Source organism: Agelaius phoeniceus, chromosome 9 (assembly GCF_051311805.1).
Source record: "Agelaius phoeniceus isolate bAgePho1 chromosome 9, bAgePho1.hap1, whole genome shotgun sequence".
NCBI classification, from domain to species: Eukaryota; Metazoa; Chordata; class Aves; order Passeriformes; family Icteridae; genus Agelaius; species Agelaius phoeniceus.
In genome coordinates this window covers 31,584,644-31,611,836 of record NC_135273.1, presented here as the reverse complement: position 1 = coordinate 31,611,836, position 27,193 = coordinate 31,584,644, and the positions used below count along the sequence as shown (strand labels likewise).

General features: G+C 44.2%; 1 protein-coding gene across 3 annotated transcripts in view; it reads left to right on the top strand.

Annotated features, from left to right (window-relative positions):
• PRKG1 (protein kinase cGMP-dependent 1) overlaps window positions 1-27,193 on the top strand; it is a 384,521-nt gene that overhangs the window by 227,367 nt on the left and 129,961 nt on the right. For all 3 annotated transcript variants that reach the window (XM_054637121.2, XM_077183425.1, XM_054637120.2), the window contains exon 4: window positions 17,868-17,973. In XM_054637121.2, coding sequence (XP_054493096.1) covers window positions 17,868-17,973 — 106 coding nt within the window. The remainder of the gene's footprint in view (window positions 1-17,867; window positions 17,974-27,193) is intronic.

Below are 27,193 nucleotides of genomic sequence, written 5' to 3'. Positions count from 1 at the left end.
TCCCTCAGTGCTTCCTCACAGGGTTTGTGTTCCCAGTCCCTCTCCAGCCTCGTTGCCTCCTCTGGATGGGCTCCAGCATCCCAAGGTCCTTCCCAGCCTGAGGGGCCAGAGCTGGGCACAGCACTCCAGGTGTGCCCTCAGCAGGGCCAGGTACAGGGGCAGAATGAGCTCCCTGCTCCTGCTTTCTGCATCATAGAATGGTTTGGGCTGGAGTGGACCTTAATATTCCTCCAGTTCCACCCCAACATGAGAGCTGGGGAGGGACTGGGGACAAGGGATGGAGGGACAGGACACAGGGAATGGATTCCCAGTGCCAGAGGGCAGGGTTGGATGGGATATTGGGAATTAGGAATTGTTCCCTGGCAGGGTGGGCAGGTCCTGGAGTGGATTTCCAGAGCAGCTGGGGCTGCCCCTGAGTCCCTGGATGTGTCCAAGGCCAGAACTTGGAGCAGCCTGGGATGGTGGAAGGTGTCCCTGCCCATGGCAGGGGTGGGATAAGATGGGTTTAAAATCCCTTCCAATCCAAACCTTTCTGGGATCCTGGGATTCAGCGAGCTGGGCCTGTGTTCTGCCTTGAAATCAGAACAACCTGGCCAAGTTTCGAGGCAGGGAATGATTACCTGGGATATTTGTATGCTGATAATGAGGAATAAACAATCTATTGGGAGGCTGAGTATGTAATCAAGGTTATGGCTTAATTACACCACAGAGCTCGCTGGGATAATTTGCATTCCTGGGAAATTGATAGAGAAGGATGCAGCTTTTTGAGGAGAGCCAAGGAAGCGCTGACATGTGAATTACAGAGGTTTTCCAGATATGCCAGTGTGTGATTATTTGCATAATAATCACAGAACCCCAGAAGGGTTTGGGCTGGAAATGCCCTGTGGGGCTCAGGTACCTCCCAGCCACTGAGGGATCCCTGTGGGAGAGCCTCTCAGGGGATATTTTGGGTTCAATGTTGTAGGAATTTGGGATTTCAGGTTGCACCTGGCAGTGTTTGAGATTAATCCAAACCCAGACTCCTGGCACCAGTAAGAAATTCAGCTTTGGAATGATTTTTGATTGATTCCCAGATTAGGTCATTGGATGCTGCACTGACAAAAAAAAACAAAAAAAAGAAAAAAAGTAGTGATGTGGACTTAAGTCCATATCCTGAGTATTTTTAATGAGATTTGTACATTTGGCTGAATTCAGAAGAGCTCAGGAAGAACCAGTGCAGCTGCTGACAACTAAGGGTGGATTTGTACAAATGGAGCTTTTCCTTTAGGTGATGGGAGTTTTTTCCTTTTAGGTGTTGTCCCACTTGGAACATCTTCATCACCCCCAGCCCTCATAGCTGCTTTTTAATTTATTTTTTTTTTTAATACTTAAAATATACATTGGAATATAGCTGTGGCTGCCCCTGCATCCCTGGCAGTGCCCAAGGCCAGATTGGAGCAGCCTGGGACAGTGGAAGGTGTCCCTGCCCATGGCAGGGGTGGCACTGGGTGGGCTTTGAGGTCCCTTCCCACCCAAACCATTCCAGGATACTGGTAATGAAGATTGTGGTGATATTTTATGGGCAGAAGAAGACAGAGATTTTGGATAATAATTTTGGATCTTTTTGTAGCCATGCTATAGGACATCTCCAGCTAGTCGTGTTTCTGAGCTGCTCGGAAATGTCCAAAAGCCACAAATATTTCATGTTCTTACCCTTCTCTTGCATTTCAAACGTGGAGAGGATCCAAGGAAAATCTGTATCCTGATGTAGGTGGTGTCCCAGCTTTGATCCATGTCCCCTGTTTGTGTAGCCTTGTTCCAGGAATGCAGGGTAAGGAATAAACATAGGATTAAATACTGAAGGTTGGTGATTTAAAAAGGCTCTGTCCTGCACCCAGTGCAGAAACGTTTCCAAATGCAGCATTGTCAGGGAATAGGCAGCAAAGGCAAATCCCAGCTGATTTTTTTAAAGGATTTGCTTTTGCCTTTTCCAAGCCCATCAGAAGGAGGCTGTAGCTCCCTTGGAGCTTCCAAAAGACCTGGGCCAGATCCCTCCCCCAGAGCCAGGTGTCCCTAATCCTCCTCCCCTGCCCTTCTCCCTGTTCCTTTGTGCTCTCCTTCAGCCTCCTGGCCAAGTGGCTCCATGTGGGATTGGAGGGAGGGACCACAGCAGGGTTTTCCCCTTGGTTCACCTTCCTTTTCCCAATCCTTTTGTCTTTTTGGCCGTGCTGAACATGGAGCTGGCGATTGAGGGGTTGTTGTGTGGTGGCTCCTGCCCAGCCATGACAGCCTTGTCTCTGTGGGCAAGAATTTTAATTTGGAGCTTGCTCAGCTCAGCTCTCCCCTCATGCATCATTTTCCACCCTCCGGCACCAAATCCTGTTGGATTTGTGGGTTCTATGCACCAAATCCCATTGGATTTGTGGGTTCTACTGCAACCAATCCCCTTTCATTTGTGGGTTCTACTCCACCAAATATCCTTTGATTTGTGGGTTCTACAGCACCAAATCCTGCTTGATTTAGCACCAAATCCTGATGGATTTGTGGGTTCTACAGTACCAAATCCTGTTTGATTTGTGGGTTCTATAGCACCAAATCCTGTTGGATTTGTGGGTTCTACAGTACCAAATCCTGTTTGATTTGTGGGTTCTACAGCACCGAATCCTGTTGGATTTGTGGGATCTACTGCACCAAATCCTGATGGATTTGTGGGTTCTATGCACCAAATCCCATTGGATTTGTGGGTTCTACTGCACCAAATCCTGATGGATTTGTGGGTTCTACTCCACCAAATCTTGTTGGATTTGTGGGTTCTACTGCACCAAATCCCATTTGATTTGTGGGTTCTACTGCACCAAATCCTGTTTGACTTGTGGGTTCTACTTCAACAAATCCTGTTTGATTTGTGGGTTCTACTGCACCAAATCCTGATGGATTTGTGGGTTATACTGCACCAAATCCTGTTTGACTTGTGGGTTATACTGCACCAAATCCTGTTGGATTTATGGCTTATACTGCACCAAACCCCCTTTTATTTGTGAGTTCTACAGTGTCCAGCAGCTCCTCTTTGGCTTTTACCAGCAGGTTTCATCTCATCGCCCGGTTTGATCCCCTTTCCTCACCCTCCCCTTCCCTTCTTTTCTAGAGCATGTTGGATCGCAGGAATCCCCCTGTACATCCCAGGATTCTTGGGTGCTTGGTGTCTTTAACCCTCCTGAGTTTCCCTGAGAGCCTTTGTGAAGAGACCACATCAAAATGCCCCTGGAATGCTCAGGGAAGCAATTCCAGCCCTTCCCAGGCTGAGTTTGGGGAACCAAGGGTCTCATTTCCTACTCCTACACTCAGCAAGAGTAGCAGTGACCCCTTTGATACATTCATACCTAATTTTTACTGATTTTTGTGATTCCAGACATCAGACCAGGCAGTGGGAAATTCTCTTGAACCCTCTGGGAGTCATTTTCCCAGTATTTTCCACCTATTTTTGCCTGTATTTCACAGTGAGGGGTATGTGCTGAAATAATCCTGTGAGAGCCCTGAGTTCAGGTGCATCAAAGCCAGCACAATTCCATGTAGGCAATCCCTTATCCCAGGTATTCTCTGGAAGTGCTTCCTGACCCCTCTTTGGTTCCTTTTTCTCCTGGCTGGAAGCAGAATGGTCTCTTTAGGGTGGTCTGTTCCTGATCCAGCCTTGTTTTAAATCCTGGCATCCCAAACCCTGCAAAAACCTTTTCTCTTGGTAAGGATTTTACTCTCAACTCTCAACCTTCTCCCTGGTGCTCCTCAGAAATCTCTGTTGGGTCCCTCACCATGGGTTTGTCCCTGTTTTTCCCTCATCCAGGTACAATCAGCATTTTAAAGGATTGTCTTTCTCCTTCTCACACTTTTTTTATTGTCCATTTCATGTCATTTTGGAGACATTTGGTTTATATTTCTTCCCAAATTCTCAGGGATGCAATGAGATGCTTTTAATGCCACCACTAACTTTTACTTTCCCTTTTTCTGCTCTTTTTTATTTCCTTTCAAGTTTCCACATTTCTCTCTTAATTTGTTTTATATTTAGGGCTGACCATGGGGTGGAAGTTGGGAGTTTTCATTTTCATGGGGAATAAATTGGAGTATTTTCAGCAGAAAGCAGATCTGAAGCAGCTCTTTGGGGAATTGCTATTTGGGATCAAGGCTGCTTTAGTTTGGGGTAAGAAAGGATCCAACTGAGGTCACTCAGTAATTCTGACCTGGCAGTTTCCCAAGTGTCTTGTCCTGTGGCACAGAGCCCTCCCTTTTCAATGAATTTTGCTGAGAACTTTCAGCTTAAAATAAGACCTTTGCAACTTTGTATAGAAATATCTTAATTTATGGATTTTCCAGCACTTGTGGCCTGCCCTTGGTTCTGGTTCCACTCCCCATCTTTGTGTGATTGATTTAAATGCAGCTTCCTTTAAATGCCAGTTCATTATTGGAGTTTTTCCTGTCTTTTTAAGGCAATGGAGTTTTCAAACCCTTCATTCCTCTGCAGTATTTAGTTCTGAATATATTTTTCCACTCTGGTGAGCTGTCCTTGTTCTTTGTTGTAGAAATCTGTAGGACAAAATCTTACTTTCTTTATGGAAGAGAAAGTGAGGAGAAGATACAATTCAAGCTCCAAATTAAAAGCAACTTCTCAAAACTCCCAGACCTCAGTAAATGAACTGGAGCTGCCTTCAGCTCTGTGCTATTAAAACTCGATTAAAATCAGCCTGTTCCACTGGAATTCCCACCAGAATTTCTACAGAGGCTCCATGTTTAATAAACCTTCCAGCTCCTCTCTGATGAACACAAAACCCAAAGTTTTGAAGCTGTAAAAATGAACATTAAGGATGAAATTCTCCCTGGCCAAAATCACTGAGGCTCAATAGGAACCCACTTTATCCTAACAGAAGCATGGAAAGGAGTAAGTGGAAATAATGGAAATAATGGAAAACCAGTTGGTTTTGGGATTGGTGCTGCTGCTCTGGCTGTGTCTCAGCTCAGTCTGATTTCATCCTTCATGTTAGAGATTTGCAGAGAGCAAATTATTCCTCACTAAAGGCCTCGTTCAGTCAATTGTGGATTATTTTTAATACTACTACTACTACTACTACTACTACTAATGTATAATAATATACTACAATATATAATAGTAATAATAAAAAGTATATATAATAATATAATATAAAGGAATAATTATAATTATACTATTATACTACTACTACTACTACTACTACTACTACTACTACTACTACTACTACTACTACTAATAATAATAATAATAATAATAATGTTTTTATTTCTTAATAATTTTTGGGTATGATCCACAAGCCAACCAATGTGTAGAATTCCAGGGAGCTGCAAGCACATAACTAAAGCTGCTGGAATCTGCTCCCTTGTTCTCTTTACATATTTTTATATCTATATATTCATTTCTGTGCACCTTTGGAGCCTGTCCAGCACATCCTGTGTCTCACAGGATCAGGATCTTGAGGCATAAGTACCTTACAATGCCCTGAATCAGGAGAAATAAGTGCTTGAAACATGGCCCTGGGGAGAGGTTAAACATGCAACGAGAGGCAGAATTTAATGTTAGTGCAGAAATCACAGAGGGGAGGATTTCAGGGGGCAGGGAGGATGAAATTCCTGCCTTCACAAGGGCTGGAGGCTGCTGGGTCTGCTTGCTGAAACAGCTGAAGGAGGTGTGATGTCCCCTCTTTGTTTAAAAATAACTCCAGGCTCCTGACATTAGGGCAGAAATTAATCCCAGATTCCCTGAGGCTGGAAAATCCCTGCCAGCCCATGGAGTGCCAGCTGTGCCCAGTGCCCACCTTGTCCCCAGCCCAGAGCCCTGAGTGCCACCTCCAGCCCTTGCTGGGACACCTGCAGGGCTGGGCACTGCAAAGCTCCCTGGGCAGCCCCTGCCAAGGCCTGAGCACCCTTTGCATGCAGAAATTGCTGCTGCTGTCCAAGCTGAGCCTCCCCTGGCCCAGCTTGAGGCCCTTTGCCCTTGTCCTGTCCCTGTTCCCTGGCAGCACAGCCCGGCCCCCCCTGGCTGTCCCCTCCTGGCAGGGAGTTGTGCAGAGCCACAAGGGCCCCCTGAGCCTCCTTTGCTCCAGGCTCAGCCCCTGCCCAGCTCCCTCAGCCCCTCCTGGGGCTCCAGCCCCTTCCCCAGCTCCCTCAGCCCCTGCAGGGCTCTCCTGAGGTGCTCCCTGGGGTTGCTCTGGCTCCATGCCTGGACAGGCTGAGCTGCTTGGGTTGCTGGAAAGGAGCTGGAAATGCCTTCCCTGTGGCTCAGGGGAGCAGATTCTCCTCAGTGTCCATCATCTCCCACCCTGAAATGGGGCACACACACAGAACCATCCCTGCCATGTGCTGGAGTTCAGGGGCAAGGCCAGGTTGGACTCTGGGGCTTGGAGCAGCCTGGGACAGTGGAAGGTGTCCCTGCCATGGCAGGGGTGGCACTGGGTGGGATTTAAGGTCCCCTTCAATTCAAACCATCCTGAGATTCTGGGATCCCATCTGCCACAGTCTCTCCTACCTCTGCCTGTCCCAGGTTTATCTCAGTTTCTCTTGGTTTATCTAAATTTCCATCAAAACATCCTGAGGTTCATCTAAGCCTGGTTTCCCTGTCAGGGCCACCTCTCCTTCGCCTGCTCCTTCCAACCTTCTCCTTCACAAATCCAATCAACCAAATCCAGCTTTAATCCATGTTTTATATCTCCACACTTGTTAGTTCAGTCTTTCATGTCTGTTTTCCCTCAACAGCTGAGCTCACTGCTGCCTCTCAAAAAATAAGAGCTCCTGAACAGCAGCATTGGCACATAATTTTCTCTGAAATCCATGAGCAAATTTTCCAGGGAAGGCAGATTTCAGTGTGTTTTAACCACATTCACTGCTCTCTTTGGGATGCAGCAGCAAGTGCTGTGTGAATTATGGAAACTGGCTGCTGGCTGGGGACTGCAGACATTTCAAAATAATTAATAAATATTATTAGAGGAAGGAAAAAAGCTCCTCAATATTCCATTTTTAACGTGATTTCTGAGCATTCCAGCCAAGACACCAACTTGCACAGTCAGTGTTCAGTTAACAGTGTTTTCCACCAGAGTCAGAACCCTCTGGAATGATGGAATGATGCTTCTGCATATCAGGAAGGCATTTTTATTTGACACATATATTAACCAAGAGCCAGAGGAGCGTTATGGCCCTGAACAACTCCTGTAAATGCACGGGGAATGTTTTTATTCCAGCTGTCCCTGGCAGCATTTATTGAAACCCCACAAGTTTCCCTGATGGAACACACGATGTTATTTCTGTTGGTATTATGGATTTAATGGTTTGGAAAAGCAGCTCCTCATGAATCCCATTAACCACTCTGCCAGCCAGGGAAATCCAGCCTCACCTCACTGCTGATGGGGTGGCTTCAGGAGCAACCTTTGGGAGCTCAGGGTTTTTCCCAAAGTTGATGCGTGATCTCTGAGGGAAGAACTGGGGACGCCTCTTGTAGGTGGGATGTCTGCATGTCTGAGTGGGAAGGGACCCACAGGGATCATCCAGCCCAGCTCCTGGCCCTGCCCAGACACCCCAACAATCCCACCCTGTGTCTGGGAGCCTTGTCCAAGAGCTCCTGGAGCTCTGGTGGGGCCTTTGGGTGTGGTGTGGAAATAAAGGTTATTTTATTCATCTCCCAGAGGAAACAAAGCAGGCAAAAAGAGGAATTTCCAATTCTTTCTGTGTACCCTGGGGCTGTTTCCCCAGCCCTGGGAGTAGTGCATGGCTGAAACCCCCTGCAACAAAAGTTGCCCTAATTTCTTTATATCCCCCTTTCCCTCTGCAGAGAAATTCCTGATATTTATATTTTTTTCCTCTCTTTTTGCCTATAAACAGCTGAATTTCAGCTGGATTGCAGCAAGCTGTGTGCCTTTTGCACTGCCAGTGGCTCTGTTTGGTGGTTTAGTGGTGGATCTGGGTTCTTGGCTGGTCCTTGAGGTCTTCTCCAGCCTTAGTGATGCCTGATCCTATGATTTTAGGATTCCATCTGCCTCCCAGTTGGGGTTGGAGCAGCAGACAGGTGTTGATGGGAGTGCTCTCCTTGTGCCCCACTCTCCATCTGTTGCTTTGCCACAACAGAGGTTTTGCCACCCTGGTTTGGTTTTGGTGGAGAAACACCTCCCAGAGCTTCCACCATGTGTGATCCAAGTGCTGCTGGACCCAGACCTGCTCCTGCCACCCTACAAAGCTTCCCCATGTTGACTTCTGGAGTAGACAGCCCAAAAAGGCTCTGAAGTGATAGGAGTGCCACCGTGGAGTGTTTGAACAGTTCCTCCTGTGGCATTTCAGAATTGCCCTTTTCCCTTTCCCTGCTCCTCAGGACCTGCTGCTGCTGCTCTGTGCAGCCTCTGGTGATCCACAGCTCTCCAAGTGCAGGAACAAGGAAAATCCCAGAGATCAGCTCATTTCAGGAAGAGAAAGGTGCAGAGTGGGGAATAAAAAGCCAACTGGGCAAAACCACACCTGAATGTCAAACCTGACACGATATTGAGGCTGCACAGGAGCAGGATTGAATTGGAATTGGAGAATCCATCAGGTTGGAAAAGATCTCTAAGCTGGCAGTGCCCAAGGCCAGGTTGGAAAGGGCTTGGAGCAGCCTGGGACAGTGGAAGGTGTCCCTGCCCTGGGCCTGGATGGGATTTAAGATCCTACCAACCCAAACCAGTCTGGGAATCTGTGATGGTCCTGTTATCCCAGATCTCCTGTGGGGATGGGATCTCCTTGGATTTGGGATTTGTTGGATAGAGGAAGTCCCTAAAAACCCCAGCTTTTCCCCAGGGCACACACAAACAACCTTGGGCAGTGGATTAATGCAGCCCCCTTTGTGCTATTTAAGCACAGCATAAGCTTTAGGACAGACCTTTACAAGCCAGGCAGAACAGCCCAGGGATTTGACAGGATGGGACAGTGTGGAAAACAGGGAATGCTCAGGAGAGAAAAATCCGAGCAGGGATTATTTAATCATTGTGTAGGGAATGCTGCTCTTGGGAAATGAAGTGTTGAAACCCAGGGAATTACTGCAAAGTTCATTTAGCTAAGTGCCTCTTTTTAATCACACCAAGAGAAGCTTTTGTGTTGTTGGGGTTTTGAGCTGCTTCATGTTCCCAGTGTGTGACTGTGTTCACAGAGGTTCTTGGATTGGGGAAGAGATGAGGATCTGACTCCATGTTTCAGAGGGCTTGATTTATTATTTTATGATATATATCACATTAAAACTATACTAAAAGAATAGAAGAAAAGGTTTCATCAGAAGGCTGGCTAAGAATGGAAGAGCAAAGAATGATAACAAAAGTTTGTGGTTCGGGCTCTGTGTCTGAGCCAGCTGACTGTGATTGGCCATGAATTAGAAACATCCAACATGAGACCAATCACAGATCCCCCTGTTGCATTCCACAGCAGCAGATAATCATGGTTTGCATTTTGTTCTTGAGGCCTCTCAGCTTCTCAGGAGGAAAAATCCTAAGGAAAGGATTTTTCATAAAAGATGCATGAGACACCAGTGTGTGCCAAGCCCCACTTTAACTGCTCTGTGTTTCTCCAAATGTTGGGATTGCAGCTCAAAGCTGGAAGTTTAGCTTTGATTGCAGGTGGCAGCAATGGAGCAATTCTGTTTGGTGTTCAATTGCAGGCTGGTGGGCAGCAGGAAATGTGCAGCTGAGTGTGGGGCAAGGAGACAAAATCCTCACTCCTGCTGCTGAAATTGTGCTGGGTGAAGTTCATTCCAGACTGGTTTGGGTTGGGAGCTCAAAGCCCATCCAGTGCCACCCCTGCCATGGGCAGGGACACCTTCCACTGTCCCAGGCTGCTCCAAATGTCCAACCTTGGGCACTGCCAGGGGTCCAGGGGCAGCCCCAGCTGCTCTGGGCACCCTGTGCCAGGGCCTGCCCACCCTGCCAGGGAAGGATTTCTCCCTCATATCTCATCTAAATCTGGTTTAAATGAGTAGATCTTAGAAACTTGAGTGAGTTTTGATTTAAATGGAGAGAAGGTCTGACAACAACATTTCAGGCTTGGAGAGAAAACAGAAGGTCAAGAACATGCCATGGCTTTCCTGTGAGATTATTTTCCTTGCAGCCTCTGAAGGGTGTGTGGTTTTTCCCTCTATCCCTTTTCCTCAATGTCTTTTTCCTGGTAAAATCAAATCCCAGCTGGAGAATGGGAGCCCCAGCCCTGGAGCCTCTTGGACAAGGGACAAGAAATCGTCCCTGGGATGTACAAGCATCTCAGTGTTGTGATTATTTCCATTTTCTTCCTGCCATTTCTGTGGAGGGGATTGTGGGGTTCAGCTTCACCAGGTTTACAATCCCAGAATAATTCATTCCACTGCTTTATTTCATATTATTTAATCCAAAACTCCTTCTTATCTCTGCGTGCCCTGTTGCTCAGCAGAATCATTCTCATTCCACTGCTTTATTTTATATTATTTAGTCCAAAACTCCTTCATTTCTCTGCGTGTCCTGTTGCTCAGCAGAATCATTCTGCTCCTAACATCCTGTAAAAAGAGATCTTTCACATTGTTTTACACCCAGACAGCTGCAATTTGGCTATTTTAGGGGCCATCACTTCAGAGCACATTTTAATTTTGTCCCATGCAAAGCCCAAGGGAGCAGCTCGGAGCTCCAGCAGCAAAATAAATTCATGCAGTTGAACTAGAAAAGAAATAAAAGCTACAAAGCAGCTCAAGAAGCAGAGGTGACACCTTCCCTTTGGAAACTCTGGAGCTGAGTGTCCAGGATGCTGCTCTGGAGGGGAAGATCCCTGCAGAGGGAATGGCACCCTAGGGATGCCCCGAGCTCCTGCAGCAAAATCCCCTTGCTGGGACCTGTAGGGATGTTTGGGATTAGCACTGGGATGTTTGGGACTGGTTATGGAGGGAAAACAAACTGCACTTTTTAGTTGTCTTTTTAGTGGTGTTCTTCCTGTTCCCTTTTTAATGGTCCCCCACATCAACTTCTCCATTCATCAACACCTTCCCTTCCAACCCAGGGCTGTGTTAAGATCCCCTCTTTAATTGGGAATATTAATTTTCCTTGGGATTGGAGCTCCTGTAGGCAAGGAGCTAGAACTGATTTGTGATCTCTTTTAAATGTGAATTTACTGCTTTTCTCATTCCCCTTTCCTGGCATGTCAGTGAGCCAATTTGTCCCAGGCTCAATCTCCACCTTCCAGGAGAGATTTGTGTTGTTTGCCCCTCTTCCTTCCCCAAATAACTGAAGACATTTTCCCTCACCCCATTCTCACAGTCAGTGAACTAAATGAGTTCTTTAATTTGAGACTTCTGACCTGCCTGAGATCCTTTTTGTCTTTCCATTATTCTCCCCTCACACACACACATCACTCTCCATCACACTCCAAATAGGATTTGGGACTATTTCTTGTGGCCTCCAGCTTGTTCTTCCTGAATTATTTCAGCTTTCAGTGTGCAGCACTGAAGAAGATTTCTGAGGTAGTTTGGGAGCTTGTACAAGGGTTAATTAAAAACCTGGGCAAACCTCTGTGTTGTAAGAATGTGAGAGGAGCAGAGCTGGGAGGAATAAGAGGTGACAGGGAAAGGTTATGTAAAAGAACAGCTTGAAAAGAGCAAATCAGGATGGGTAATTAGCAGGGGTTGTAGTACAAGTGGTTTGAAATTCCAAGGAAAAATACCTGATGTAATTGAACACTTCCTTAATTAATCCCTGCCAGCACTTCTCATTAAGGAGTTTGGAGGCTGCAGGAGAGGATGGAGAGATTTCAGGGAGACAGCAAAGACTGGGAGTGCTGTTAGAGAAAAACAAACACCTGGGAAACATCAGGGGCCTTCAACTGATCAAATCACCCAGGGTGAGGTTATTCCTGACTAATTCATTGGGAGTTTTCTGTGGCATGTGGGGACAGGAGCTTGGATTACTCCAAGAGAAATCCCAGGATCCTCCACAGCACCTGCTCCAGCTGATTGTGCTTAGCCCTGGCTGATAGATGTTGTCAGATCTGTTTAATACTGTTAAATTCAATAGTTTCAGGTGCCTTTTTAATACTCTGTTTAATTTATATGTAATACTCCAGGTGGTTTTATTCAAGAGCAGAGTTTGGTAATAACAATTTCTCTCTCCGCTTCTTTCCTTGGTCTTCTCTGGTGTTGTTCCTAAGCAAACCTTGCACACTTCCCTGGAATTTTGGCTTCCTGGAGCTGACTGGAGCGAAAGCTCTATTTTTTTAAATGCTCTATTTAATTTATATTTATATATAATACTATATAATAATAATATATTTATATGTAATACTCCAGATGGTTTTGGTAATAACAATTTCACTCTCTGCTTCTTTCCTTGGTTTTCTCTGATCTTCTCCAGGCAGGTGTTGTTCCTAAGCAAACCTTACATATTTCCTTGGAATTTTTGGCCTTCCTGGAGTGAAAGCTCTATTTTTTTTAAATACTCTATTAAATTTATATTTATATGTAATACTCCAGGTGGTTTTATTCAAGAGCAGAGTTTGGTAATAACAATTTCCCTCTCTGCTTCTTTCCTTGGTGTTCTCTGATCTTCCCCAGGCAAATATTGTTCCTGAGCAAACCTTACACACTTCCCTGAATTTTGGGCTTCCTGGAGCTGACTGGAGTGAAAGCTCTATTTTTTTAATACTCTATTTAATTTATATTTATATGTAATACTCCAGGTGGTTTTATTCAAGAGCAGAGTTTGGTAATAACAATTTCCCTCTCCGCTTCTTTCCTTGGTCTTCTCTGATCTTCTCCAGGCAAATGTTCCTAAGCAAACTTTACACACTTCCCTGAATTTTGGGCTTCCTGGAGCTGACTGGAGTGAAAGCTCTATTTTTTTAATACTCTATATTTAATTTATATTTATATGTAATACTCCAGGTGGTTTTGTTCAAGAGCAGAGTTGGTAATAACAATTTCTCTCTCTGCTTCTTTCCTTGGTCTTCTCTGATCTTCTCCAGGCAAATATTGTTCCTAAGCAAACCTTACACACTTCCCTGAATTTTGGGCTTCCTGGAGCTGACTGGAATGAAAGCTCTATTTTTTCAATACTCTATTTAATTTATATTTATATGTAATACTCCAGATGGTTTTGGTAATAACAATTTCACTCTCTGCTTCTTTCCTTGGTCTTCTGTGATCTTCTCCAGGCAGGTGTTGTTCCTAAGCAAACCTTACACACTTCCTTGGAATTTTTGGGCTTCCTGGAGCTGTCTGGAGTGAAAGCAGAGCCCCCTGGAGCTCCCACATCCTTCCTGCTTCCTTTTCTCCTGACAAAACCTGCATTTATCATTTGGCACCTCTGAGACCAGGGATTGAACAGCAGCCCGAGCATTCCAGGCATGGAATGGCCTTGGACACTTCCAGGGATCCAGGGGCAGCCACAGCTTTTCTGGGAAATCCATTCCAGGGAGCAATTCCTTCCCAAAATCCCATCTAACTCCACCCCCTGGCAGTGGGAGGTTTTCTCTGTCTCTGCATTTATCCTCAGCCTAATTTAAATTACTCCTTCACCAATTGCCAAAACCTCCCTGGGGAATAAAGGGAAAGGAGCTCCTGAAAAATGGGATATCAGGATGGAGCCATGCTTGTGCCAGTGCTGTTGTTGGAAATTTGGGACAGAAACATCTGGGAATAAAGGAATTTATTCCTGCTCCAGCCCTTGGATGCATCCTCTCCATCACTCCATGCTGTATTCTGGAGCCTCCCTCATCATTCCCAGAGTGTTTGGTGGGATAAATTAATTCCATGTGCTCCTCCTGTTGAGTTAAATGTGCTTTCATCATCATTTCATACCTGAAACAGGAAGCACCAGAAACAGCTGGAAATGGCTGTGTTTTCCTAATTTCCATAATATTCCCTGCCAAACCCAGCCCAGGTGAGAGGAGGGTTAAATAGGAGTGGAAATTTGATGTTGTGTCTGCCAAAAAAAGCTCTGAGGACACAAAGTTGTGGCTGTTCCTTTGCCTGAGGGCAGATAAACAAACAATTTTTGGGATAAAATAGCCCAAAAGGCAAAATGAGCTGATGAATTCCAGCTTGGGGTGCAAAGGAATAATAATTTTCAGGTCTGGTAACGCTGCCAGCAGGACTTGGGCTGGGGATGATTCACCTGATGATCCTTGAAAAAACTTGGGAAGGCTTCAATGAGCACATAAAAAACTTGGGAAGATGCTTGAAGAATGCAGAACCATGTGAATATTGCATTTCATTTGGGAAATAATGCCCCTGCTGGCTGCTCTGATTTCAAGGATTTTTTAATATTCAGGACTTCCCCACCTATCTAACATAAAATATACCAGATTAAATAACATCAACAGCATTTAAGTTGCTCTTCTGTAAATATTGAACTTAAAACTTTGCATTTCCCCCCTTATTTCATTGCCTTTGCATGTGAGGAAGGGAAAAAGGAGCTGATGATCTTCAGCCACTGGGTTCACGAGAAGAAATGATGCAAAACAGCCCAAATTTTGTCCTTTGGCAGACTGGGGGTGTGATGGAAGTGTTGAAAATAAAGAGAATTAAGGCCTGGAGAGGTTCAGTAATGAAAGATCCCTGTTATTTAGAGATTTAGGGCTGTTCAGCCTGGAGAAGGGAAGGCTCTGGACATGGATGAACAGGCTGGGACATATCCCAGGTTTTGGGCTGGACTCTGCACCCCTCTGTTCACCCCTTTCAATTGGGATATAATTTCATGGGTTCCCAGGTTATTAAATAGGAAGAAAAGTTTGGAAATAGCTCTTTGTGGAAAAGAAGTTTGAAACTGGTTATTGAGTTTTTAAATTTGCTTTAATCAGGCGTGTTGATGGAGAGAGGGGTTTGATTCATTTACTGAAATCATTGATTTAGATAATTTCAGTCAGCTTCAATCAGGAATTAGGGTTTAACCATGGCAAGCATTTCAATTTAAACTTTAATGAAAACATCTCCACCCCCATGCAGTTCTGACCCAGGAAATCCTGACAATTTTCACTCAGCTCTTCCCTGTTTCTCCAGCAGCATTTCCTTTGTCTTCAGCCCTTGAACCACAGCAGAAACCTGTCAGAAATCATAATTCCCATCAATCTCTTGCTCTTCTGTAAATATTTAACTTAAAACTTTGCATTTCCTCCCTTATTTCACTGCCTTTGCATGTGAGGAAGGGAAAAAGGAGCTGATGATCTTCAGCCACTGGTTCCATGAGAAGAAATGAAGTCAAATGAAGAAATTCCCATCAATCTGTAGCTTCAATGTGCAATTCAAATATTCTGCAGTGCCCAGTCCCCTCACCTGGAGAGCTCCTACAACTGCAGCCCTATAGAAATCACAGGTTTGGGCATCCCTGCCCAAACTCCTGGGGGTTTTAGGATGAGCAGTGATTTTGTTGTGTGCTGTTCCAAAGATCAAACAGAGCCCCAGCTATGGCATTTTGTTGGGAAAAAAAGTGTAAAAGAGGCAATAAACTTAAATTGTAGCATCCCAGCTCTGATTGCAGGATGATGTTTCAGATTATTGAGAAGGGAAACTCCTGTTGGAGACACATCTCCTTCCATCATTTTGTTTCTCATTTTCCTTTCTGGCTGTGCCTCCTGCAGTCAGGGAATGGGATATTTTATATTTTACTTCCAGCATCCAGCACAGGCTCTGTGGGGAGGGATGGGCCAGGAAATCTGTCTGTGTCTGTTCTAATTCCCAGTGGATGTTGAATTTGTGGGACACATCCCAAAGATTTATTTTTCATCTCAGGGCACTCCTAAATAGATAACTTTGAAGTCTTTAAAGGCATGAAATCCCACAGAATTCCTCCTGTTTCTTCAGCCCTGACAGGGGGTTCCAGCACAACAGGAGATGCTGCACATGCTGATTATAAAGGGTCTTGCTGACATTTAAATCTCTACCCTGATTAGCCTTTAGTAAAGCAGCTGTTTGTCATTAAGGCAGGAGAAATGAGAATATAAGGTGTGATTAGTGGTTTAATTAATACACAAGTGCATTGTCTGCACTTCAGCAACTTCCTGGGCTGCATGGACCTTGTGGGGGGCTGGTATGTGAATTTATTAAAATATGTAGGATATAACACAGAGGTTGTGTGTGTGTATATATATATATATATATATATATATATATATATATATATATATATATATATATATATATACATATATATATACACATATATATACATATATATACGCACATATATATATAATATCTACATATTATAGATAAAAAGATATAATATATATAATTTATATATAATTTTTATAACATATTTATAATTTAATATTATAAATTATATTAGATTAATTATATTATATATAATATAATAATATCATATTATTATATTAATACTTATAATTTATACATAATATAAAATTTATATATAATATACATATTATATATATTTACATATAATATATAATACATAATATAATTTATATATTGCATATAGATATATAATTATGTATTATATATAATATAGATATAATTTATATATATTATGCAAAAATATATGTAAATTAATATATATATAACATATGGATCCTATATATAGGATATCCTAAATATATAAGGATTTTATTAAAATATATAGGATATAATAATGTGTTATGGCTATTAAATGAGAGAGTAGCACCTCTCCACAATTTCTGACAGGGGATGTTGGGCTGTGCTGCCAGGGAACAGGGACAGGACAAGGGCAAAGGGCCTCAAGCTGGGCCAGGGGAGGCTCAGCTTGGACAGCAGCAGCAATTTCTGCATGCAAAGGGTGCTCAGGCCTTGGCAGGGGCTGCCCAGGGAGCTTTGCAGTGCCCAGCCCTGCAGGTGTTGCTTTGATTAGAAAACTAAAAATTCTTCTCCAAGAGAAGTTTCTGTGTTGAAAACCAGAAGAGGCTTTAAGGGCCGTTCTGCCGTGCAAGTCAAGAAAAAATCTTTGAGTTTGCACTTTGAAGGTTTTTCTATCTTGCAAATGCAGTTAGGGATAAAAACTCATTAAGGAGGAGGTTTGGGAGCTGAAGGAGCAGCAAATCAAAGCCCATTCATTTCATGGATTTTATCAGTGGGAGTATTTGTAAATATTTTGCTGAAAGTCTCTCTGCTTCGTGCTGTTTCCTGCAGTCAAAAGGGGGCATGGGTATGGAATTTATTGCATTCACTGTCTGAAAAAATAAAAAGAAATTAATACAAGTGTAGAGGTCTTGGGAATAGTTTTAATCAAATTGTTTCTCTAAGGAGAAGCCCTATTATAAACTGTATCTACTCAAGCATTTATGGCTAATGCAAATGTCTAAGCCACAGCTGAGATGAAAACTGGACTTTTTGGGGCTCTGCTCTCTGTGCACTGGTTTTCCCTTTTTTTTTTAACCATGGAATTTTGCCCCTGAAGAAGAGGATGTGGTGTTTGGAGAGTGACTCAGAAATCTTGGAATTCATCAGGGACCCAAAAAGTAAAGTTGGAAAAGAATGGCTCAAAACCTCCCCAGGTGGGAGGTGGTTCATTATCAGGGTGTAACAGGGCTTGGGTCTTGAAATTTCCTTGGGAGCAGGACAAAACCTCAATGGATTTTGCTGCATAATGCACTAAAAGTGTCCCAAAATCACTCAGGTTGTGATGAACTGACCCCAAATCCTTGCTCACCTTTGGCCTTCCTTGATTTCTCCTCCTCTCACAGCTGCTTCCAGGCCATCTTTCCAAAACCCCCCATCCACCAGGACCTTCCCAATCCTCTCAGTGCATGTTTCATGTCCAGCAGCTGAATTTCCTGGTTTGCAGTGCTCCCCATTCCCAATGACATCGTTTTCCTCTGCAGTTCACAACAGGAATTTGGACATTTTTTTGCTAATCACGTTTTCCCCTTGTCTTGTTTTTTTCCAGCTCTCGTAAATGTGAAACTTTGGGCTATTGATCGGCAATGTTTTCAAACAATAATGATGAGGACTGGCCTCATCAAGCATACTGAGTATATGGAATTTTTGAAAAGGTATGGCACTTGTTTATTTATCCAAAAATCCCATGAAACTGCCGTCCTCTCTTGCCTTTTTTTTTGTTTTTTTCTTGTGAGTGCAGTATTTGATTTGTTTCCTTCTCATCTCTTTCGGTTTAAATGATTATTATTATTATTATTATTATTATTCTGATGATTTTTATTTGCTGTTTGCCCATCCTCCTGAGAGGAGGGGGAGCTTTGCTGTGGGGGAGTTTTGTTCCTGTTGTGAGTTATTCATTGGCAAAGAGTCCCAGAGCTGAGGGGTGAGAGACAAGCTTTCATATGAGTCATTCAAAGTGTGTCAGAAAAGACACGTTTTTACAAAAAAACACCCTTTCAAGGGAAAAATCTGGGGTTTAAACAAGTTCAGATCCACTGGGGGTGTGCTCTTGTGCTTCTGGAAGTAAAATGGGAGTTTTTAGGAAAGCAGAGCTTTAGGTTGCTGTACAATGCAGGTTGGATGAGTAACATAAACATAAAGACAGAAAAACAAAATTTTCACTCACTCAATTTGATTTTCCCAAAGGTTCCTTCAGAGATTTAAGTTGGAGAGGATCAATAATGAATAATAATGATTATTTGGAGAGCTGGGGGTGTTTATATGGAGAGGAGAAGGCTCCAGGAAGAGCTCAGAGCCCTTGCAGGGCCTAAAGGGGCTCCAGGAGAGCTGGAGAGGGACTGGGGACAAGGGATGGAGGGACAGGACACAGGGAATGGCTTCAAAATGACAGAGTGGAAATTTAGCTGGGATATTGGGAATGAGGAATTGTTCCCTGGCAGGGTGGGCAGGCCCTGGCACAGGGTGCCCAGAGCAGCTGGGGCTGCCCCTGCATCCCTGGCAGTGCCCAAGGCCAGGCTGGAGCAGCCTGGGACAGGGGAAGGTGGCCCTGCCCATGGCAGGGGAGAAAACAATTTCAGGTTCTTTCCACTCCAAACCATCCCATGATTCTATGAAAAATCACTATATTTTTACATATATTTTTTGTATATCATTTACAGGGGGTGGCGCTGGATGGGCTTTGAGGTCCCTTCCCACCCAAACCATTCCATGATTTCATGAAATCCAGTGCCACAGTGTAAGGAACAGATTGTGTTTGGTGTCACCAAAATTATCCCAAAGGGAAGGAAATGTCAGGAATTGTAGGGAAGGGGAGGCCCAGGCCACTGTGAGGCTTTCAGCCATCCCAGTGCTACTCAGACATTACTAAGCTGTTACTACACCCAGCTTGTCCCAGTTAGTATTAGAGAAGAAAGGGACTCAGGGAGATAATAACAATAATATTATTAATAATAAATGTTAATAATGCCATTATTAATAAAAATTTAATTATCTAATTATAAAACTATATAATTTTATATAATTATATTTTAATACTTCTATAATTATTAAATTATATAATTTTATAATTAAATTATAAAATTATTAATAGAATTATTAGTTTATACAAGCAGATATTATTTAAAATGTATATTATATACCATGTATAATAGGAATATACATATGAAATGTAACATCTAGATGATTCATAGGATCCTTTAGGTTGGAAAAACCCTCTAAGATCATTGAGTCCAGCCATTGCCCCAGCACTGCCAAGGCCATCTCTGACCATGTCCCCAAGTGCCACATCCACATGGCTTTAAATCCCTGCAGTGATGGGGACTGGGCAGCTGTGACCGCCCTTTCCAGGAGGAATTTTCCCCAAAATCCCATCTAAACCTCCCCCTGAGGCTGTTCCTCTTGCCCTTGTTCCCTGGGAGCAGGGGGTGAGCTCAATGATCTCCAGAGGAACCAGGACGGTGATCCCATGAGGTTGATGCCCTGGGGTGAGGGTGGCTCTAGAACAGGGAATTAATGCAAGTGGGATTTGATCTGGGAGCAGAGTCCTGCCCAAGTCACTCCTTGGCTGATCCCATCCTCTCCTTGTGGGCTGGAATTCCACTGGGATGGAAATACTCCTGGGAAAAGAATGAAACTCAGGTACTTGGTGAGGTCAGGGATTCCCTGGAGAGAGACAGGAGCTCCACGGGGATGTCCCACAGCTGGAAAAGCATGGCTGAGCTTTTTCCAGGTGTCTCTGCTTGTGATTATCAACAACCCAGCTCAGGAGAGGAAACAAAACCTGCTGCTTTGTTTAAGGGGCTTAAAACCCATCCATTCCAGCATTAAAAAGCTTTTCAACAAACCTGGGAATGGGTGTGGGATCAGCTCTGGGGTGGGAGCTGCTGGAGCAGGCCCCATGCTCACATGAAGCTTTGAAGCTCTGAGCTTTAATAGAGATTTTCCAGAAGGCTGTCAAGATTAATTTGGATTCAGGTCCTGCAGAGCCTGCCCAGCTTTAATTTTAAAGCAAATGATGTGAGGAGGAAATCAAGGAGTGTCTCCTCACTCCGTGGCTGTGCTGCTTGAACACAACCTGTGGCTCATTAGAAAGGCCTAAGGCAATGAAATAAATATTTATTTTATGAAATCTTACAGTTCCAATTTAGGAAGAGTATTTCTTCCATTTGGAGCACTTGTAGGAAGGTCCTTAAAAAATGTTTTTTCCCATTGGGTCTTCCACTTGTGCTCTGGGCATCTTTAGCTGTCTCAAGCTCAGTTTAAATCTCATATGGAACATGAAATACTCATTTTTAGATCCCATTTGCTACATTAAGTGTTCATTTTAAAATCTCATTTGCTACACTAAATGCTCATTTTTAAACATGCTTTCCTTCAAAATGTTTCTAATGAAAACCAGGATAAATCCTGAAAAGACAGAGCTTGTTGATTGTTGACTTTATTCTTTGCTTTTGGGGGATTTGGGAATTTTTTTCTTTTCCTGTATTAATGCATGAATGCAAATACTCTTGTTAAGAAATAAATGGAATAAAACATAAAGGTTTAAATGGTGCCTGCCCACAGAAAAATCAGTGGGGTTGGACAGGATTTTTTCCTGCTGATATTAATCTAAAAAGTCCCTCTCTAATTGTGCCATTATCACAATAACAGAATTGTCACCATTTCCAATAACAGATTTTCACATGAGAGCAAAGCACAGCAGAAATTAAACTTCTGGGGGTGAAGTGAGGCTGTTCATTTAGTTATTTTGTTTTAATCTTATTTATCCTGCTGAAAATAAGTGCAGCTGGATTTCCAGGGCTCTCTGGGAATATCACCCCAATGGCACCGTGGATTTGCTGGAGTTTTCCCCAGCAGGAACATCCCACTGGCACAGGGCAGCTGCTGCTCCTTAGGGCCACCCTTAGGTGTCAATCCTTTGTTCTGAAAGCCAGGAGAAACCATAAAGACAGGAAAAATCCATTTCCTGGCTGAGAAATCCAGGAGTGCCTTGCCAACATGTCCTGGGCTGGAATGCTGAATCCCACCTTGCTCCAAGGAGTTGTGCACTAAGAAAAGTTGGGATAACTCCCCTGACTGACATAAAGCAACTCTTCTGGAGCAAGGAGCAACTGAATATCCTTTTTCTGAGGAATATAATTTTTCTGAGGAACCAATCCATGCCTCCCTTCCCAAAATCAGCAGATGATTCTTGATGGGATCAAAAGCGGCCCTAATTCTGTGGCAGTGCCTGCTCCAAGGAGGGGCTGGAAAAGGCAGCTGGTTTTTGATCCCTGTGGGTACCTGTGTCTTGGTTTGAAAGACAGGTGTCTGCTGAGGAAGGCAGGAGCCTCTCCTGAAATGGAAAATGCAAACCCCCTCCCTCCAAATTATTGTAATTTTGAAATTAAGGGGCTCTCAGGCAAAGATATGGGAATGGGAGTAACAGTTCTTTATTAGGAAAATACAAAATGCAAATAAAATAGTACAAAAAGATAAACAGAGTCAGACCATGCCCTGTCCCCCTGTGTGTCAGGGGCTGGCACAGCCCCATCCCATGGGGGCTCAGCCCTCCTGCAGTGCCAGCTGTGGCTCTGCTGGAGCAGGGATCCTGCACAAGGGGGGAGTTTTCCTCTGCAGCTCCAGGGCTGCTGCAGATGGGCCTGGGCTCCCTCTGGCCATGCAGGGCAGCAGAAGCTGCTCCTGTGGGAATGCACTGGGCAAAGGCTGCTGGGCTGTCCCAAAGCTCAGATTGGATCCAGGTAGGAATGCTTGGCTCCTCCCCTGGGCGGAGCATCTCCCCATGGGATGATGGGATTGGATCAGCCATGCAGGGACACTCACTGGCCATGGACAGGAGATAATTAATAATTAATGGCCCATGAACAGCAGAGATCTTATGGAGGGAGGATTGGTTGTGGAAGAGATAAAGAAAACTCTGGTTTTAGAAGGAAAACCTGGTTTTAACAGCTGGCCCATGAACAGAAGATATCCCCCTGGAGTTATGAGGGATGAGTCATGGAAAAGAAAAAGAACTGTCCCCCACCTGGTAATAGAATATATACTTTTGGTTACATCTTGCATTGCTACTTAAGACAACCTGCAAGATGAATCAGAGCAGTGACTCCCTCGGAAACTCAGATTTTTGGTAGCTCAGTATGTGACTCAATCAATGTTAGGTCAAGGTAGATCATAGAGCAACCAGCAGTGAAAAGTGAAATGTAATTTAGTGTTGTGGATTTAGTTACTCCTGATTATACAGGGGGGGTTTGTTGAATTCATCTCTAGTTTTCAGCCTAAATTGTGCTTTTTGTGTTAATTGAATATATTTGTCCTTATGCAAGTGCAGTGAGGTCACAGCTGTGCTAAATGCCTCTGTACTTCTCACTGCAGTATTCCCTGTTCCAGGCTTACAATGATTTCTTTCTCAAGCCAGTCCTAAAAATCATTCAATTGAATTAAAATTAGAATATTTCAGTTAAGGAAACAACTATTTGTTAAATTAATTTGTCCAGGGAATAAAAGTTGGGGGGGGAGAAACTTGTGCTGTGGCAAGAATTTCCTGCTAAACATAATAAGATCAGAATGCCTTGAAAGAGTAAATATTGCAATTTTTTTCTTCCCAAAAAGGCTTCATAAATGAAAAAAGCTTCCTTCAGTTAAAAGAGGCTGCGGGTTCTGGTCTGTGGTGTAAATTCCAGTTCCTCCAAGGCCCTGGAAGCAGTCAGGAGAGGGTGAGGGATGTTTGGTGTCACCTTGGAGGCAGAATTGAGCTTTAGGGGTGGATACTGGGGAGAAATTCCCACTTACACAAACACAGCCTTGAATCCCAGGAAGGAAGAAATTCCTTGGGCAGGCAAGGAAAGGATTCTAGGGAGGCTGGATGTGAGAAGATGCAGGAGGTGGGGACACCCACAGGAGCTCTCTGGACACCCTCGCACCTCCTGGGATCATCCCTAGAGTGTGAGCCCCTTCCAGGCTTTGTGGGATTTCAGTCCCCTGCATGGAAAAGTAGCTCTGGGATCGGCCCCACCTCTTGTCTGCCTGGTGTGTTGGGTTTTTACCAGGTGATTTGAAATCCAGGCTGTGCTGGGGACATTGAGGGCATGGCCAGGGAAGCAGCTGAGCAGGAGGAGTTGGATTTGCTGTTCCATGGAGCAGAACTGAAAGGATGCTCCATGGGATCAAACTGTCCATTCCTTCTGCCCTTTAACAGGAAAAATTGTCTTTCTTGTTTTGTGGAAAAAGCCAGGCTCGGGTTTTTCTTTAAATGCTTTTTTGTGTTGAATTTTTTTGATAGCCACAGTTTAGTCTCTGCAACCCCTTGTGAATGCTGGGAATGGGTAGGAGGGGGCTGGGGCAGATACTGCTCACTGAGAGAGGTTAAATATTGACAATACACATTTTAAACTAAGGAAATCTTTATTGGAGGCAATGCACCACAGGGAAAAGGGAGGAGAAAGGAAAAGGAGGCAGAAGGGTCAGGGTCTGGTTGATTCAGGGCAGGATGGAAGGGGCGGATTAATTCCTTCAGTTCTGGCATCAGCTGGGTTTGAAATATTGGTTAATACACATTGCAGTAAGTCAATATCTCATTTTAATTTTGCTAGTTCATAGAATTAAAGAATGGGTGGAGTTGGAAGGGACATTGAAGATCAACAACACATCCCACCCCAGCCATGGCAGGGACACCTTCCACTGTCCCAGGCTGCTCCAGCCTGGCCTTGGGCACTGCCAGGGATGCAGGGGCAGCCCCAGCTGCTCTGGGCACCCTGTGCCAGGGCCTGCCCACCCTGCCAGGGAACAATTCCTCCCTCACACTCAATCCAAGCCCCCCTCTTTGCACAGAGCTGTCCCTTGGCACAATGGAGGGACAGCCCTGGTGTGACCCCATGGGAATAAGTCCTGGTTCCCTGAGGATTTTGCAGTGTTTACCCTGATTTTTCAGGTTTTGTTCTTTGGTTGTTTTTTGTTTTTTTTTTTCCTCTTTCATTCACCTCAGAGTTTACTTGATGAGATAAACTCTAATTTACTGACAAGATTGCTGTGCTCCGTGAGCTCCTGTCCTTACATTTCCAAAGAGAACAAAACCTCAATGTCCTTTTCCCCCTTTTTGATTCTGTCAGTGAGGAAAAAACACCCTCAGAGACCCACTTGTGATCTCCAGAGGCACAAGGCCTGGTTTAGGTTTAACTTGCTGCCTTCTATTTATAGATTATTCTATTGTGGTGCTTCTACTGAGAATTTGAAAATATGATGCCAGGAATTAAATCTTGGCCTTTTCCCTCTGGTTTTTATCCTTTAAAAATAATGGTGTTTATTTTTACTTGGTATTTTTGTTTTCCAAATCCCTCTTTTTTTCTTTTTTTTTTTTTTTTTTTAAGGATGAGTGCTGCCTTTTTTGATTTTTTTTTTTTGCCATCAGTTATTCATTTTGCCCACAATGAGAATCACATTTTACTTTTCAGCACCTGCAGAGTGGGTTTTCAGGTACAGATGGATCAGCAGGGTGAAATCACTGGTAAAACAAATGTTCTGTGGTTTTCTCCTGATGCAAACAGGCCCAGAATCCAACCCTCAGTGGTGCTACAGAGCCTTCCAGGGTGGTTCCATCCCACATCCTGCCTATTCAGGGAAAGACAACTCCTTTTGTCAGGAATTTTGCATCAAGTCAAGCCCAATCCTGGCTCTTGGCCCAGGAATTCTGAGCTCCAGGGCAAAGCAGGCTGTGACAGGACTTCAAATCCTTCAGATTGTGTTTTCTGCAGCTCCAGCTCTTCACAGCTCAGTGCAGAACATTAGGCACAACTGGAGATTTATTGAGGTGTTAGGGTTTGTTTGAAGTCACTCATCCTTTCCAAATTATCATTTGGGATTGAAATATTGATGGCTGTGCATAGCAAAGGGATTGTTTTGTGTTGCTTGCTAAAATGTGGAGAAGAGTGGAGTGATGGGAGGGACTGGAGTGAAAGATTGGGGCTTTTTGCTGCCAGTATTAAAATAGATGCAATTATTAAATATTTTGATCACATTCTGGAGTGATTTGAAACACAGGGCTCTGAAAGGTGGTGGGATGTCTGAGTGGGGATCTGCAGCTACACCCTGCATGGCTTCCTTGAGGTTTCCCTCAGGAGGGGATGCCTTGAGGAGGCTGCCCTAGAACAGAGGCCAGACAGGGTTAAAGAATAAAGCAGGGATTTATTAAAAGGATCTCCTCCATGGATCCACCTTGGGCAGCACAAGAGCCCAGCCAGGGCTGCACCCAAGGTGAACCAAAATGGGCACAATATGGACACCTGGGCACGGGGTCTCTCACTTTGATCAGTTCTGCTCCATTTGCATCTTGGAGTTCATTGTCCAGTTACAGCTTTAGGTTATGGAGTCCCATCCTTGTTTTTCTCTCTCCAGCCCACGGGGTTTGTGCTCTTGTGCCTGAGATTTGGATCATTTGTCCTTGGTCCCCAGCTGGAGCAGGAATTGTTTTGTCTCCCTGCTCTGTGCACAGAGCTCACCATCCCTCAATGTGAAGCTCAGAACTGCACACTAAAGCAGCACAGAGTCTGAAAAATATAAAAGCTAAAACCTGAGGCAACATTGCTCCAAAATAGTGGGGCAAGACTTGTTTGGGGGTTATTTTGCTGAGAATCTCTGGAGCTGTGACCTATCAGCTCTAGGAAATGCTCAGGGCAGCTGTTCACTCCCTTGCTGGGGCAGAGGAGAGAGGAGCCAAGCCATGCTTGGTATTTAAGTATTAAGTACCAAGCCATGCTTGGTATTTAAGTATTAAAAATGATGAGTTGTGGTGAATTGTAAAGGATGAGACGTCTGGAGGTAGAATACAACAGGTTTTACCCCATAATTTATAAACTAATCCTGAACTGTTGGAAGATACCAAGCGGTTTGATGTTCATCCCTGTCCCTCTCTGGTGTGACTGCAGATGTCCCCAGATTGTTGTGCTCCCCTTGTGCCCCACACAGAGAGTCCCTCAGGATGTCACCAGGGTGCCTGAAGAGTTGAAGGACCTTCAGCTCCTGCTCAGTGATCACTATTGGATTACTCATCAATGGATTGGAAATCAAGGCAAAGGCATAAACACAGGTTTAGGACTTATTGCACCTGAGTGCCTCAGCAAAGGATGCTCACCTTAAGCAGGATCAGTATGATTTGGGTCTCTTCCTTGACCTTCTTTTTGAAGTTTTCCCTGACCCATTAAACTCCCCTTCCTCTGGCCTCCAGAGGTGTTTTGGGAGCCCTTGGACAGCGTGCAGCCATTTGATAATCACAGATATTTCAGAGCTCATCCTGACACTTCTCATAAAAAACCATTTATTTCCCTATCCAGCCTGTTATCACTCAGACAGTGCCCATTCTTGTGTCCATTTTCCTGCTCATATAACAAATATCCCTCCCAAAGCAGCTGACAGCCTGCTCTCCTCACAGGAGAAGGATTTCAACAGGGCCAGGAGTCTGCTTGGAAATATTTTGCTTTTTTGATCAGGCCAAGTAAGGAACTCTTCATACAGGGGCAGAAATGCAGCTGGAGGCTTCCAAACTCTGTTTCCTTTTTCCTGGCTCATAACCACATCAGCTCCTGTGTGATAAGAGGATTATTGTCTTTATCATTAGGATTATTTTTCAAATGAAGGAGGAACCTGAGCATCTCTTGACAGGTTAGAGGGTGAAGTTTAGCTTCTCTGTTGTGTTTTTTTTTATCTTTTCTAAGAAGAAATGCCTGATTTTCCCTGCAGTGACCTGGATTGCATCTGATTAGCCATGGAAGTCCATGGGAGGAGAAGTGCTCCTGTGGGAATGTTGGGTCTGCCAGGGTCAGAGACGCCTTTGGGTGGTGTTTGCTGGGATTTCTTCTCCTTGCAAAACTGTTCCTTGTCTTGGGT